The sequence below is a fragment of the Sminthopsis crassicaudata genome, chromosome 1 (assembly GCF_048593235.1).
Source record: "Sminthopsis crassicaudata isolate SCR6 chromosome 1, ASM4859323v1, whole genome shotgun sequence".
Classification (NCBI taxonomy): Eukaryota; Metazoa; Chordata; class Mammalia; order Dasyuromorphia; family Dasyuridae; genus Sminthopsis; species Sminthopsis crassicaudata.
Window position 1 is genome coordinate 177,875,208 of NC_133617.1, and position 12,785 is coordinate 177,887,992.

Genomic DNA, 12,785 nt, shown 5'->3' on the forward strand with positions numbered 1-12,785 from the left:
CCCCCACGCTCTGCGGGTCTTTCCAAGGAGAGAGGGGTGAGCCCTGCCTTCTTCTGTGGCTCTCCCCGGCTACAGGCCAGGTGCGCCGGGCCGGGCGGCACGATTCCTCGAGTTCTACAGGCGGCGCCTCGCGCCTCGAGGTGGGGGTAGGGCCATGGGGAGGGGGAGGAAGGAAAGCCATCGCGTGTGAGAGGAAAGGGGACGGGGGTGGGGGTGCTGAGTGGAGAGTGGGGAGTTCCTCGCTCGCGGACCACACGCTCTTCGGTCCAATCCGAAGCCAGCCTCGGGAGCTGTCGCACGCGGGACACGTCCAAGCGTTTGTTGGCAAGGGTTGCGGGGAGGAGAGGGAGGGGGGAAAGAGGAGAGAAGGGGGAAGGGAGGGCGAAAGAGACGAGTGTGGGGGTGACGCGCGAAGCAAGCTGGGAGTTGTAGTTCTCTACCCCCACGGCCATAGCCATTTTGTAGTCGGGGGACTACAACTTCCAGGAGATCAAGGGGACAATTCTAATGCGCCCCGGTAACAAGCGGCTCTCCCCTGGGGCGGGGGGCTCTGTGCACGCGCTGTGGGCTGCCCGGCTGCAGGTAGATGCAAGAGCCGTAGCAGCGGCTCTAGGTTGAGCTTTGCAGTCCGGGAGACAAGCTGGGGAAGGGGAGGGGAGAGAAGGGGAGTGGAGGGGGGGAGGTGGAGCGACAGAGCGTGCCATGCAGTGAGCGAGGGAGTATCTTTCAATTACACACCTGGGTTCGGTGCCGGAGAAGCGCCTTGCAGATTGTTTAGAAGCTACTTGTAGAGTTCCCACCGACCTCTGGGCTGCAGTGTCGGGGGTCTCTTCTGTTTTCCTCAGGAGGCTTTCAGTGCTGTGGATGACGTGTGTTTCGTAGTCTTGCTGGAGAAGTTTTCGGCTGGGGTGCCGGTGGGCAATTGCCTGAGGATCCCTAACTTGTATAAAAGCAGAGTCCATTTAAAGTTGGGCTGGAGACCGACTCTCATTGGTTAGGGTGCTTGGAAAAAAGAGACGCGGTGCAGCCCTTGCTGTGGGGCTGCTGCTGCCTCTGCCGCCGCCGCTGCTGGAGTTGACTCTTCTGGTCTCACTGCTGCTGCAGCATAAACGTGACTTCCAACATTTTTATTTATCTTTCCTTTTCCTTTTCCAAGATGTAACTACAGATCAGACACTAAGGACCTTCACGTTTTGCTGATGTAGTTTTTGGAGGAAAAAAGGGGGAGTGAAGGGCGTCGGTTTTTTTTTTTTTTGTGTGTGTATGTGTGTTTCGGGGGAAATTTTCCATTATGAGTGTTTTACTAAAGTGAAATTTTTTTTGTCTGCTTCGTCTTTGGCTTTTTTTTTTCTTCCCAATTTCGGATTTATTTAGAGGCGAATCTGGCTTTGGGGGAAGAGGAAGAAAAGTCGGATTACAACCATCACCAACAACAATAAAAACCACCAGGATATTTTTTTGCAAATTTCTGACGGCTTAAATTCATGAAGCAATTGTCCCCTTTTGCAATCAGCATTTGGATCTCAGAATGAGCAAGGAAAGACCCAAGAGGAATATCATTCAGAAGAAATACGTAAGTGTTCTTAACCACACATCCTTTGACTTGCAGTTTTAAGCAATGGTTGTGAATGTCAAGTTTATAGATAATTCTGCTGCTGAAAGGTTTTAAATTCAGGGTCCGATAAAGGCTGCTTCTTTCTTTTTTGAGAGAGGGGTTTTTCCAGCAAAGTCTTGTCCAGTCTGGTTACAAAAACACATTGGGGTAGAGATACCCCCGGTGAATAAATTGACCTCAAATGACACAATCAGAATCTAGTTTTAGATGAAAGGCAAAGCATTTCGGTGTTGCTTCAGGGGGTTGCAGTAATGTAACTAAACTGCATTCTCAAGCGGATTTGTCTATTGCAGTTTGCATACAAATGAACTATTTTATTATTTTTTAAAAAACTGAACTGTGTTGTAAGCCCTTTAAGTTGAAATCCGAGTGTCCGATTATGGCGATCTTGTTCCTTGCACTGCCACATCAAATTTAATGTATGTGGTCGTTTTGCTTATCTGGTTCGCAATAGAAACCAGTTGGGATTCATGTTACGGTGAATGCATTTGTTGGGATTGACTTTAATAATGGGGCAATGGATTAGTTTTGTTTAAAAATTCATGATTCCCAGTTTTAAGGGGAAATATGTAAGCCTTACTGCTTGTAAGTGTGTGCATGTGGATGTATGTAACTACATAATTTCACTATTTTAACTGGGCTTCCGTAATTGGGTAATCTTCAAAGATTTATGTGTGGGAATAGTTAAATATTTTGTTGGTAGAGCTACATTTTGATTGGCATGAGCAGTGTTTTTGTTTTTGTGTGTGGTGGCTTTTTTTTAAGTTGGGGGGGAAGGGAGGGAAGAAGGGAGACCTAGAGATTAGCCAAATATGCACCGGAGCGATTGGTGATTTATCTGCATGCTTAAAACGAGAGGACCCATTTTTAAAAGACCACATCAGCATTCCAAGTGATGCAGCGTTATAAGAAAGTTTTAGATGGAGACGCCAAATTTGTGTTTCCATTTTCTTTTTTCTCGGTGTGTGTGAGGTGACCTTCGGGACACTGCCTTTTAAAAAAGGGACTTCACTTCATGGAAAAGCCGGATGACTTCTAAGGAGTTAAACTCTTTAACTGTGCTGGGAGTACGAGGTTGGATAATCAAGTGCAACTTAAAGCTGTTCTCTAAAGAATTTACGAATTAAAAATACATCCGCATTGCAGAGGACTGGGTAGGAGGGAGAAGACTATAGTTTAAAACTCTTGCTATATAAAACTGCTTGGAGGCTCAGCCTTGTCTGGAACCGTCTCCACGCATCCATGGATTTTGCTAGTCTTGGATGCATTTACAAAGCAAATGAAATTGGGGAGAACTTAGAAGATAGGGAAGAAGAAAAAAAGGAGAAAAAAACACCTCAACTACCCCTTGCTAAGTTCCTTTGGATGTTTTTTTTGTTTGACTGTGAACAATGTAGCACTCTTGTGATGTCCAGACGGCTTTTCGATAACCTGGTGGCCGGGCCGGAGTTAATGCTCTCGTGTGCCCCTCTGCGTGCCTGGATCTCCTGGGCTTCCGTGGTCCTCCGTGGGAGAAGGTCTGGAGGGGAACGGAGAGGGCGTATGGCTCTAGAAGGAAAGGTTTCTGTGTACTGCCTATAGGGGGCAGATTTCCGGCCCGTGGGGAGGCTCCGGCTCTTTCCCGGGTGGAAGGCCGGGGGTGGGGGGGGGAAGGGAGTGGAAAGTAGGAGCCGACGATTTGACGGCGTGCGAGCGCGCCGCCGCGTGCACGATTTCTCGTGGGGAGGAGGGGTCGAGGGTGGGGGAGGGGGACGGATGCGGATTGGGGGAGGGGGCTGCGCTCACGCACAACTGCAGCGAGTAACCGACACGCACGCAGATTCGAGCATGGCGGCTGTGGCCCACGGTGGCGGCCGTGGCGGCTGCCCCTGCCCTTGGGCTGCGGGCGGCCGCCGGACCTCGCTCGCTGCTCGGCCTCTAGACCGTCGTATAAACATGCTAGCGAGCAACAGGTTAAAGCCGGCGAAACGTCAGTGCGGGTGCCCCCCCTTCTTCCCCCCCTTCTTTGCCTCTCCGTCCTCCCCCCCAACTCCACTCCTTCCTCCTCCCGAATCGTGAACACTCCCGGCCTGGGCCGCGTTCTGCTGTCATTGTGACGTCACAAAGGGAAGGGCTTGGGTGGAATCTTTCCCTCCCTCCTCCTCGGTGACGTTAAAAAGTAAGGCGGGAGGTTCTAGGAGCGTCGTGGGCCGGACTGGGAGCGGGGGTGCCGGGGTGTGGGGTGGAGACGAGAGCAGAATGGAGGTACGCGCGGCCAGGGGGCGGTGACGACTGCTGTTGTGTGCGCGCCGCCGCCTCGCTCGCCGTGGGCGTGTGTCGGGGGGCGGCGGGAGGGCTGCTCTTCTGCCATCCTCTCCGAAACCCGGTATAGCACCTAGTGTGTGAGTCTCACCAGGTGAGGGCACCTGGAGAGCCGCTGACCCGGCGGCCTACATCCTGGACCTTTCAGTCTCTCCAACTGAGGGAGGTGGGGGGGAGGGAGAAAGGAAGAGACTCCTCCTTCCTGCAGAACTGTAGTACTTCTTTCCATCCCAGGCCCCCTGATGGATTATACTTATTATGGTAGTTCTGTTCCATTACCGGTTTGTTTAAAAAAAAAAAAAAAAAAAAAGAATGGAAACTTCCGCCCAATGAGATTTTTTTTGTCTGCGCTGGGTTACAGACCTTGTTTCTGGGGTGTGCTATTGGGCTGGTGAGGGGCCGTTTTCTAGAACTTCCAGGCAGTGGGTGCAGTCACCCTTATCACAGTTAAATTACTGTGTGCCGGGGGGTTGGGGGGACGGGAGAAGGGAACGACACAGTATCTTTTTTTTGTCCCTAATGGAGAGGTCCACATGATTGGGTCTGGGACCGGGGCAGAACTGGCTTTCTTATGTCTGCCCATTTGCTCCTTGGTTCAGCTGCTTGGCCCGGATGGCTGCACAAATTGGGGGGGTGACAGTTGTGGATGGACACCTGGGCAAAGGATGTGTAATATTTCGTGTTGGCGCACACAGCCTTGAGAAGCGCACGGGAAGCCCAGACCATGCAGTTTTGATCGGGCTGGGCACAGCTCCCGATGCGGCTCAGCTGGAAGCATTGGCTTCCCAACGCCCTCACCCCTTGGACGGCTGGAAAAGGTTGAGCAGTTGCTGTCTAGGCAGTTCCTGCTCCTCAGCTGGCTTGGTAGGGTTTGTGGCGCACAGTTCCTGATCCAAAAAGTTGCCTCCGTCCATCTTAGCGTCTCCTGCCTTTAAAGCTATCCTGTGTCCGAATGCTTCTTCCTCAGAATGAGCTGTGAGCGCTTCTGTCACAGTAGGATAATGCTTCCTTCTTACAAGAAAGGGCGCCAAGTTAATGTCTACATCAGCTCGTCTTTGACTTGGGCAGTCAGATTTGTTGTTGCTTTCTGTCTTCTTGAGTCCACCTGAGAGCAAGCCCTCTGATCCTCTTCTGTTTAGTGAGGATAATAATAGTCACATGTATGCAACAAAAACTTGATTCCTTACACCACCATTCAGTGACACGCTTTCGGCATCTCCAGTTCGCTAGTGAGGAAAAGTGGTCCAGAGTTTGAGATTTGTCCAGGGACAGTAATCAGCGTACAGCAAGCCTATAGCTAAAGAAAGAAACATCCTGACTTTAAATCCATTTCTTCCATTGGGCCTTGTCAGGTTATATTTGCTTCTTTCACCCAGTTTCCAGATGGGGAAAAATGAGGTACAATCAACTTGTGACTGTACGTTTCTAAGGCCTTTGCCTTTTCTTGGCTATGTATGATCTTTCTGCTAGATCTACTCTCCAGAAAGACGTGAATATTTGGATGTGAAAAGTCTAAAGTGCACTACTGAAATCAAAGGAAAATGATGTTTTGCAGCAGTAAAAAGCAATTGGAAAAAACCTCAAGAATGTAATATTAAAACAGACCTCTACAGCCTTTACACAAGCCTGATAATTGATTAAGAGTAGTAATGAGACCTCCAAAGTTAGACCCACACAAAGTGTTAAACCAATAACCACTGCATTTCTGGGTGGTTAACTGTCTTAGTATTTTAGGAATAACATCAGTGTTAACCCTGGTGTACTCCTTTTCCTAAAGATTTTTTTCAGTTTTCCACTTCCAGAATGCTCTTTTGGAGAGTAGGACTTAACTGTATTTCTTTATTTTTACATATTTTACATATAAAATAAGACAGGTTTTCTTTATATTACATGTTCTTAAAAAAGACTTTTTTATTATAGCTTTTTATTTACCAGATATGCATGGGCAATTTTTCAGCATTGACAATTGCAAAACCTTTTGTTCCAACTTTTCCCCTCCTCTCCACCCTCTCCCTCAGATGGCAGGTTGACCAATACATGCTACATATGTTAAAGTATAAGTTAAGTACAATATATGTATACATATTTATACAGTTATTAAATAAAACATTTAAAAAGAGAAAAATCCATATTCAGACTGTGGTTTATCCTTGACCTGTCTGAAGTGGACGGCTGACCAGTTACTTGGAAAAAGAATGAGGGAGAGTCAGTAAAACAAGGTAAATTTACACATTACTGTGTTTGTAGTTCCTTAAATATAATAAGGGAACACTTTTTTTCCTGAAGCAAAAATTATTTAAAAGGTCTGCTTAAAATCACCTGATTTACTGATAATTCAGAAAATGAAACCTTAGAATTTCTTAGTTGCATAGTTTTAATCCTGTGGGTGCTCTGTGGAAGTCAAGCTTTATTTAGCCCCAATACGGCCGGCAAACTCAGTTTATACAAACTAAGTAGCTTGTAGTGGAACCAGAGGTGGGTGGATGGAGACACTTGTTTCTATACGAATGAATGATCATGCAGGTATTCTTTGAGGTTGATTGTCTCCAAGATTAAAGCTGGGTTGTTTTTTGATAGAGCAGAAATACTGGTAATTTCCTTTTGAAATTTGAAAATAGGAGTTGCTTAAATATTTATTGATTGATTGGGGGTCCACTTTGTTATAGTTAGGAAGCATAATGTGTGTTTAAATACCGAAGAGCCAGACTTTTGTGGTTAATAATCTCTTCTGAAATGAGCATAATTTCTTAACAGCATTTCCCCCAAACAACTCTACATGCCTTTCCTGCTCCCATTTTACTGCTCCCTTAACTCAAGCAAATTGCAACTTCTCATGTGACCCTCTCTGGCCTTTAGGCTAGATATTTATCATTGTAAAGTATAATCAGCATTGCCCTCGTTTCTATATTTTTTTTCCTCCTATATGTATATTTTGTCCTGACTCTTTAGGTTATAACCTCCCAGGAGATTCTGAAACATCTTCTGCTGCCAGCAAATTCTACAGTTTTAAAACTTGGTTAGATTTCTTCAGCTCTGATCAGATAAGGGAAAAATGTATTTTGTATGGGCATGTCACAAAAGGCTTAATTGAATTGCCTCCTTGGGACAAGGAGGTGAGCCTGGTTCCCTGATCTACTGGAGTGGTCTAAATTCAATATATTCAAGTTGTAACAGGTATATTGATGATAGTTTGCCCCTGGCACTTACGAGCTAGCTCAAGTTCAGAAAACCTAACCTGCTGATTTAATTGTTTTATCTTCTTATAATTGATGAAACCTGCCTACTAAGGTGTATCTCGGCAATGAGGTATAGAGCCTTGGAGTTAAGACTTGGTTTCAAGGCCTGTCTGACATCTAACCATATTTGATCATGGGCAAGTGATGAAAGTTCTTTATCAGCCAGTGCAGTTCTGAGTGTGAATTGTAGTTGTGAGTTCTTGATTTGTACCAGAAGAAGATAATACCTATGCCAGGGGTTATGAACCTGGAGTCCATTAATCCTGGTTTATCTTTAATATTTTTTATAACTATATTCGTCATCCTATTAAAACCGAATTCTCAGAAAGGGCCCATAGCTAGCACCTGATTGCAAAGGGGCTCATTGGTCCCTGGCCTACCTCATTGTCTGGAAATGGGAGCAGAATCTAAGTGGCTTTATAGAAGAGGTGGGAAGGTAAAAGGTAAACTTATTCCTCCCCCAGTCAGAATTATGTTCAGTTTTATTTGCCTTTCTTACTACTTTTCTATATTAACTTTCGAGAGTCCTAGCCCTTGATGAAAGAAAAACTGTGGCTTGACTTAAAACATTTTTGAATTGAAAAAAGTCTTAAAGATTAGTTCAGTACTCTCATTTTGTAGAAGAGGAAATTTGGAGATCAGAGAGCTCAAGTAAACATTTACTGAGCATCTGCCATGTGTTCTGCATGTTCTAGACCCTAAGCATCCAAAGAAGGGCACAAGACACTCTGTTGTTTGGGAGCTTCTAATGGGTAACCCAACAAGCTATATGTGGAATAGAAAGGAAATCCTGAGCAATGGGGAGGCACTAGAATTAAGAGGGGCTGATAAAAACTTCCTTTAGAAGGATTTCCTTTTTAAAAGAAGCCAGGGAAGCTAGGATGAGGGATCACATTCCAGGCACGGGAAAAAGCTGGAGACACAGTGCCCAGAGCCTTGGGATTGGAATATCTTACTCTTGGAACAGCCAGGTCATTGTCTCTGGATTTGAGGAGTCTATGGTATAGGTAGTTTGTGTCAAACATAGGAAGACTGAAAAGAAAAAAAAAAACTTTATGGGGATAAATTATGAAGGGCTTTGTATCAAGCAGTTGATCACAGTTAGTGACCAAACAAGGCCGAAGACCCAAATCTCCTAACTTCCAAACTCTGTACCGATTGGTACTGCTAACTTTTTATTGAGATGGTATTGCTTTCCTTTCTGGGAAATGAATTTGGAATCAAAAAACCTAAAATCATATGTGATTTTGCTACTTCCTATATTTCTGTGCTGTTTGGTCAATTAGTCATCTCCAAATCTTTGTGACTCATTGGGGTTTTCTTTGCAAATTCCTTCTCCCAGTTTATTTTCAGATGAGGAATTGGGACAAATAGGGTTAAATGACTTACTTGATGTCACTGGGCTAGTGTCTGAGGTGAATTTGAAGGCAAGTCCTCCTGAGTCCAGGAACTTTATCCACTTTACTACCTAGCTGTCCTTATCCTTACCTAAATTATGTAAACTTGATGAGACTCAATTTTCCTATCTGTAAACTGAGGGGATTATACTAATCTCTTAAATTCCCTCCTTCCTGCTCTAAAGCTGTGATCCTGATAGCTAGTCACTTATTCCTTCAAAAAAGTATGAGGCTTATTATTAATGAAAGGAATTAACTCTTTATAGCAGTTGCTTCACAGGAGTTGTGGGAGGAAAGAATCTTAATGTTTATAAAGTGATATATAACATTGGAGTTACTCCTTAAGTAAGTGATTTCCTCTTGTCAGCTCTGTTAAAGTAGGTGACACAAGGAATGTATTGTTTCTATTTTATACATGAAGAAGACTAGTGTCAGAAGTGAAGTGACTTGTCCAGGGTCACTGAGTAATGACAGCTGGATACAGCCTTGTAGTCAATTCTTTAGGATGAGCCAATGGGATCATATCACCCCCTTGTCGTCTTCTTACTGGCTCAGCTGTTTAACAGAACCTTTTTAGAATTGGGATTTTGGTTTTGGGATCTTCAACAGCAGTTTCCTTTGGTTGTTCATAGAAGAATGACTTGGTTCCTCCAAGTTTCCAAACTCTTCCCACTGTATCAGAGGTGGTAGAGAGGCTGCCATCTTCTGGTATGTATGCTGGTACTTGCTGACCCCCTGGCTAAGAAGACGTTAGCCAGCTGCCCAAATTGGGGAGGCACCTTAAATTGAGAACATGCATCTGGGAACTTACTGCCTCCTCCACATTTCCCTATGGGAAAAGAGAAGGTTTTAGCTTTCTAAGATGACCACTGCCAATCTGGCCTTCCACTTTCAATCCAGATTTTCTAGGCATCTTTCCCCAGTTCCCAATGCCCATTACCACTGGGAGTAGGTTTGTTCTGCAGTAGGTTTGGGAGGTCATAGGTTAGCTTCATAGACCTTAAATCTGGAAATATCTAGTCCTATCTCTAATTTTACAGCTGAATAAATTTGGTATAAGGTTCCACAAAAATCAGTCTCATTTAAAATAGTCTTGAGTTTCTGCGTGGTCCTGGACTTTCTCAATTCAAATAACCCTCTTAATCAATTTTCATCTTAGGCTAGAACTCTGAGTTTAAGGTTCAGATCTCAAGCTCCCTTCTCATTCAACACTTTCCTATTCCTATTTGGGTGAAATCAAGTTAAAATGAACTTCCTGAATACGTAAAGGTGAAAAGGTTATAAAGGTCAGCTTTAGTATCTGGTTTGTGTGGAAGCCTTAGTCTTAGTATCATTGTCTTAGTAAAGGAGGAAGATTTATGGACCTTTGGATTTCTATCAACCTGAAGTTTTTTTTTTATTTGATGCTGAAGTTAATAGAAAGCTGCTGAAATGTTTTTAGGGACTATTTGGTTCATCCTTCACAGATTAGGAGAGTTAGGGAAGAGAAGTTACTCATCCAGAGTTACAGACTTAGCTTGGGGTCAGATCAGGATTCGGTCTTTAAATTCCAGTTTCATTTGTTTCTCTTTCTCTCCCCTTTTTTCCCTTTTCACTTCCCCCCTCACCTTCTGCCTGGTGAAAAGTATTAAACCCTTGGATTGAATATTGTTTCATATGTAATCAGATTCATATATAACATCAATATGTTGGCAAGTGATTTTCTTCTTTCTGGCAATTCAGAGCTTCAGCTTTATCCTACAGGAGTCAGCCTCCTCAGATTTTCCCAGAAGACTTTTGTCTGTAACTTGCCTCTCAGGCTCTAGTATGTCCTCCCTGGTGTCATACTTGTGAAATGCCTGTCTCTTCTACCTCCCTCTGCTTTTTCTCTTAAGTAGACAGTATATATATATTCTATTTGGGCAGGAATTTGTTTTGCAGAGAGGAAGGAAACAAGCATTTATTAAAGGTCTGCTATGTGCCAGGCTCTGTGCTAAGTATTTTACAAATATTATCTCAGTTGATCTTTACCACAGCCTCATTATCCTCCTTATTTTGAAATTGAGGATGGTTGGGTAGTTCAGTGGGCCCAGAATCAGTAAGACTTCAGTTCAAAGATGGCTTCAGAAACTAGCTATGTGACTCTGGATAAGTTACTTTGCATTGTTTCCTTCAGTTTCCTTATTTGTGAAGTGAGCTGGAGAAAAAAATGGTAAACCTTTTTAGTATCTTTGCCAAGATGATTATGGAAGTTGGACAAACTGAAACAACTAAATAACAGCATTTTGCAGTTGAGGAAACAGAGGCAAAGGGAGGTAAAATGACTTTTTTCAGTCACAGAGGTAGTAAAAGTCTGATATCTCCCTGATCCCAGGCCTAGTGTGGTCATTGTATGTCCTTGACAAAAACTCTATTGATGCTAGGCAGCAAGAATGGCCCTGGTCATGCAGACAAGAGTTATCAGGTGAAACTTAAGTCTAGGTTTTCCTGATTTCTAAGTGGTCTCCCTATATAAGCCTCTGTCCTCTGTGATTTTAGTTTAGTAACTGAATGGATCTTAAGTTGATAAGGACCTTTCAGAACGGTCCTGAGTGTTTGGCTTCATTTGGTAACTTCCTTACTCTTTGAAGAGAATGTACTTCCAATCAGGGGTCACGTGGGTCTGAGTCCCATTCAAATTCCTCCTCATCCCCCAAGTTTTCTTACAAGTTTTGTCTATTCTACATATTGCATTTATCTAGAGTTTAGCTCGATAGGGATTGAATCAATGAACCAGTAGGATAGCAAATAGGGATAACTGAATAAGAATCATACTGGATCTCCTACCCAGCGCTTAGTCTTAAGGTAGAGTGGCGTTTTCTCTGGTGCTTTTACTCAGAGGAACTAATGAAGTAGTGTTAAGGGGAGGGGATGAATATTATGCCCAAAGTGTATTATGTAATGGGAAAACTAGATTGCATTTTACAAGGGGAGTATGTTAGAGCTCTTTTTTTTTCCCCTCTCCCTTTCCTCCCCAGAGAGACTTAAGTAGGGGTTCTTCAGAGCTAACATCTATTGGACACTCTCTTGAGAAAAGCTCTAGCTTGGATTTTCAATACTAATTTTGTAGGCCTGTCAAGCTTCACCACACATGAAGAGGAAGCAAGGCCAATGAACACTGAAAACATCATGAACAGCAGTTCTTAGTTACCATGAATCCTGGAAAGGCTTTAATAGATAATGCATGCATGCTTTTTTTTTTTTTTTTTAAACCCCTCCATACTTCAGATGAGGTGTACACCATCTCTCTTAAAACCAATAGTTTTCCAGTGATGATTTATTTTTTTCTTTTGGGTGGGGACAGAAAATGGGGAGGTATCCTAAGACATCAGACTAAGGAGAGTATTCTCCCCTCTTTCCATTCCCCAACAAAAATGACTTTAAATAAGCAGCATTCTAATATTTCTAATAACTGAATCATACAGAACATCAAAGCCAGATTTCCTTAAATTCTCACATTGTTACCCTCTTTGGCCTGGGCTGTCTTTTTTAATCTCACAGTGTCAACTTCAGAAGGATTAAGATATTTTAAAGAATAAAGAAGCATTTATTAATTGCCACCTAGGTACTAGGCACTGGGGATACAGATTAAAAAATGAAACTCCAGTGAGTTTCCCTGATGGAACTTACATTATTAGTGAAGACAAGGAAGACTATATACCAAATGAAAACAGGATAATTTTGTGCAGGGCTTTGATGCTTCTGGCCATTTTAACTGGAACAAGAATAAAAATTCAACCTTGGAAAAGTCTGTATCTTTTGTGAGTAAATACTTAACTGTAAGATAACCACAAAAATTTTGAAATGTTAGCCCTCTGTAAATAAGACTCGAAGTCATATACTGCTACTGAAATTAAAGAGCCAAATTTGGGCAATCTCTTGCTAAATAACACAAATCTAGAGACATTTGACTTGATTCAGTTTGATAGTTGTTTAGTTTAATAGTTGAATCAGTTGAGATAGATGTTTTGCCTGCTAATGAATCAGGCTAATTCTGTGCCCTGATATATGTAGGATTACTTGCCCAAAAGAGTAACTCTGAAAAGATAACCATCAACTCTAAGAAAATGCATCTGTTCTGGGACATTTGGCTAGTTACTTAGAGATGGGTATTGATAAGTAAGTGTTTCTAAATAGAACCCTCTTGATGATGAGTGAATGATAGATTAACTTTGGCAGCATCATCTTTTTAAAATGTCAATTTAACTGAGTCTAATT

The 12,785-nt window shown here is 43.2% G+C and overlaps 1 protein-coding gene across 1 annotated transcript in view; it reads left to right on the forward strand.

The window, feature by feature from the left end:
* The first annotated feature begins 819 nt into the window (after positions 1-819).
* The window catches only part of JARID2 (jumonji and AT-rich interaction domain containing 2), a 297,444-nt gene continuing 285,478 nt past the window's right edge, over positions 820-12,785 (forward strand). The window contains exon 1 of the mRNA XM_074272131.1: positions 820-1,573. Within this exon, the coding sequence (XP_074128232.1) occupies positions 1,529-1,573 (45 nt within the window). The 5' untranslated portion in view covers positions 820-1,528. The remainder of the gene's footprint in view (positions 1,574-12,785) is intronic.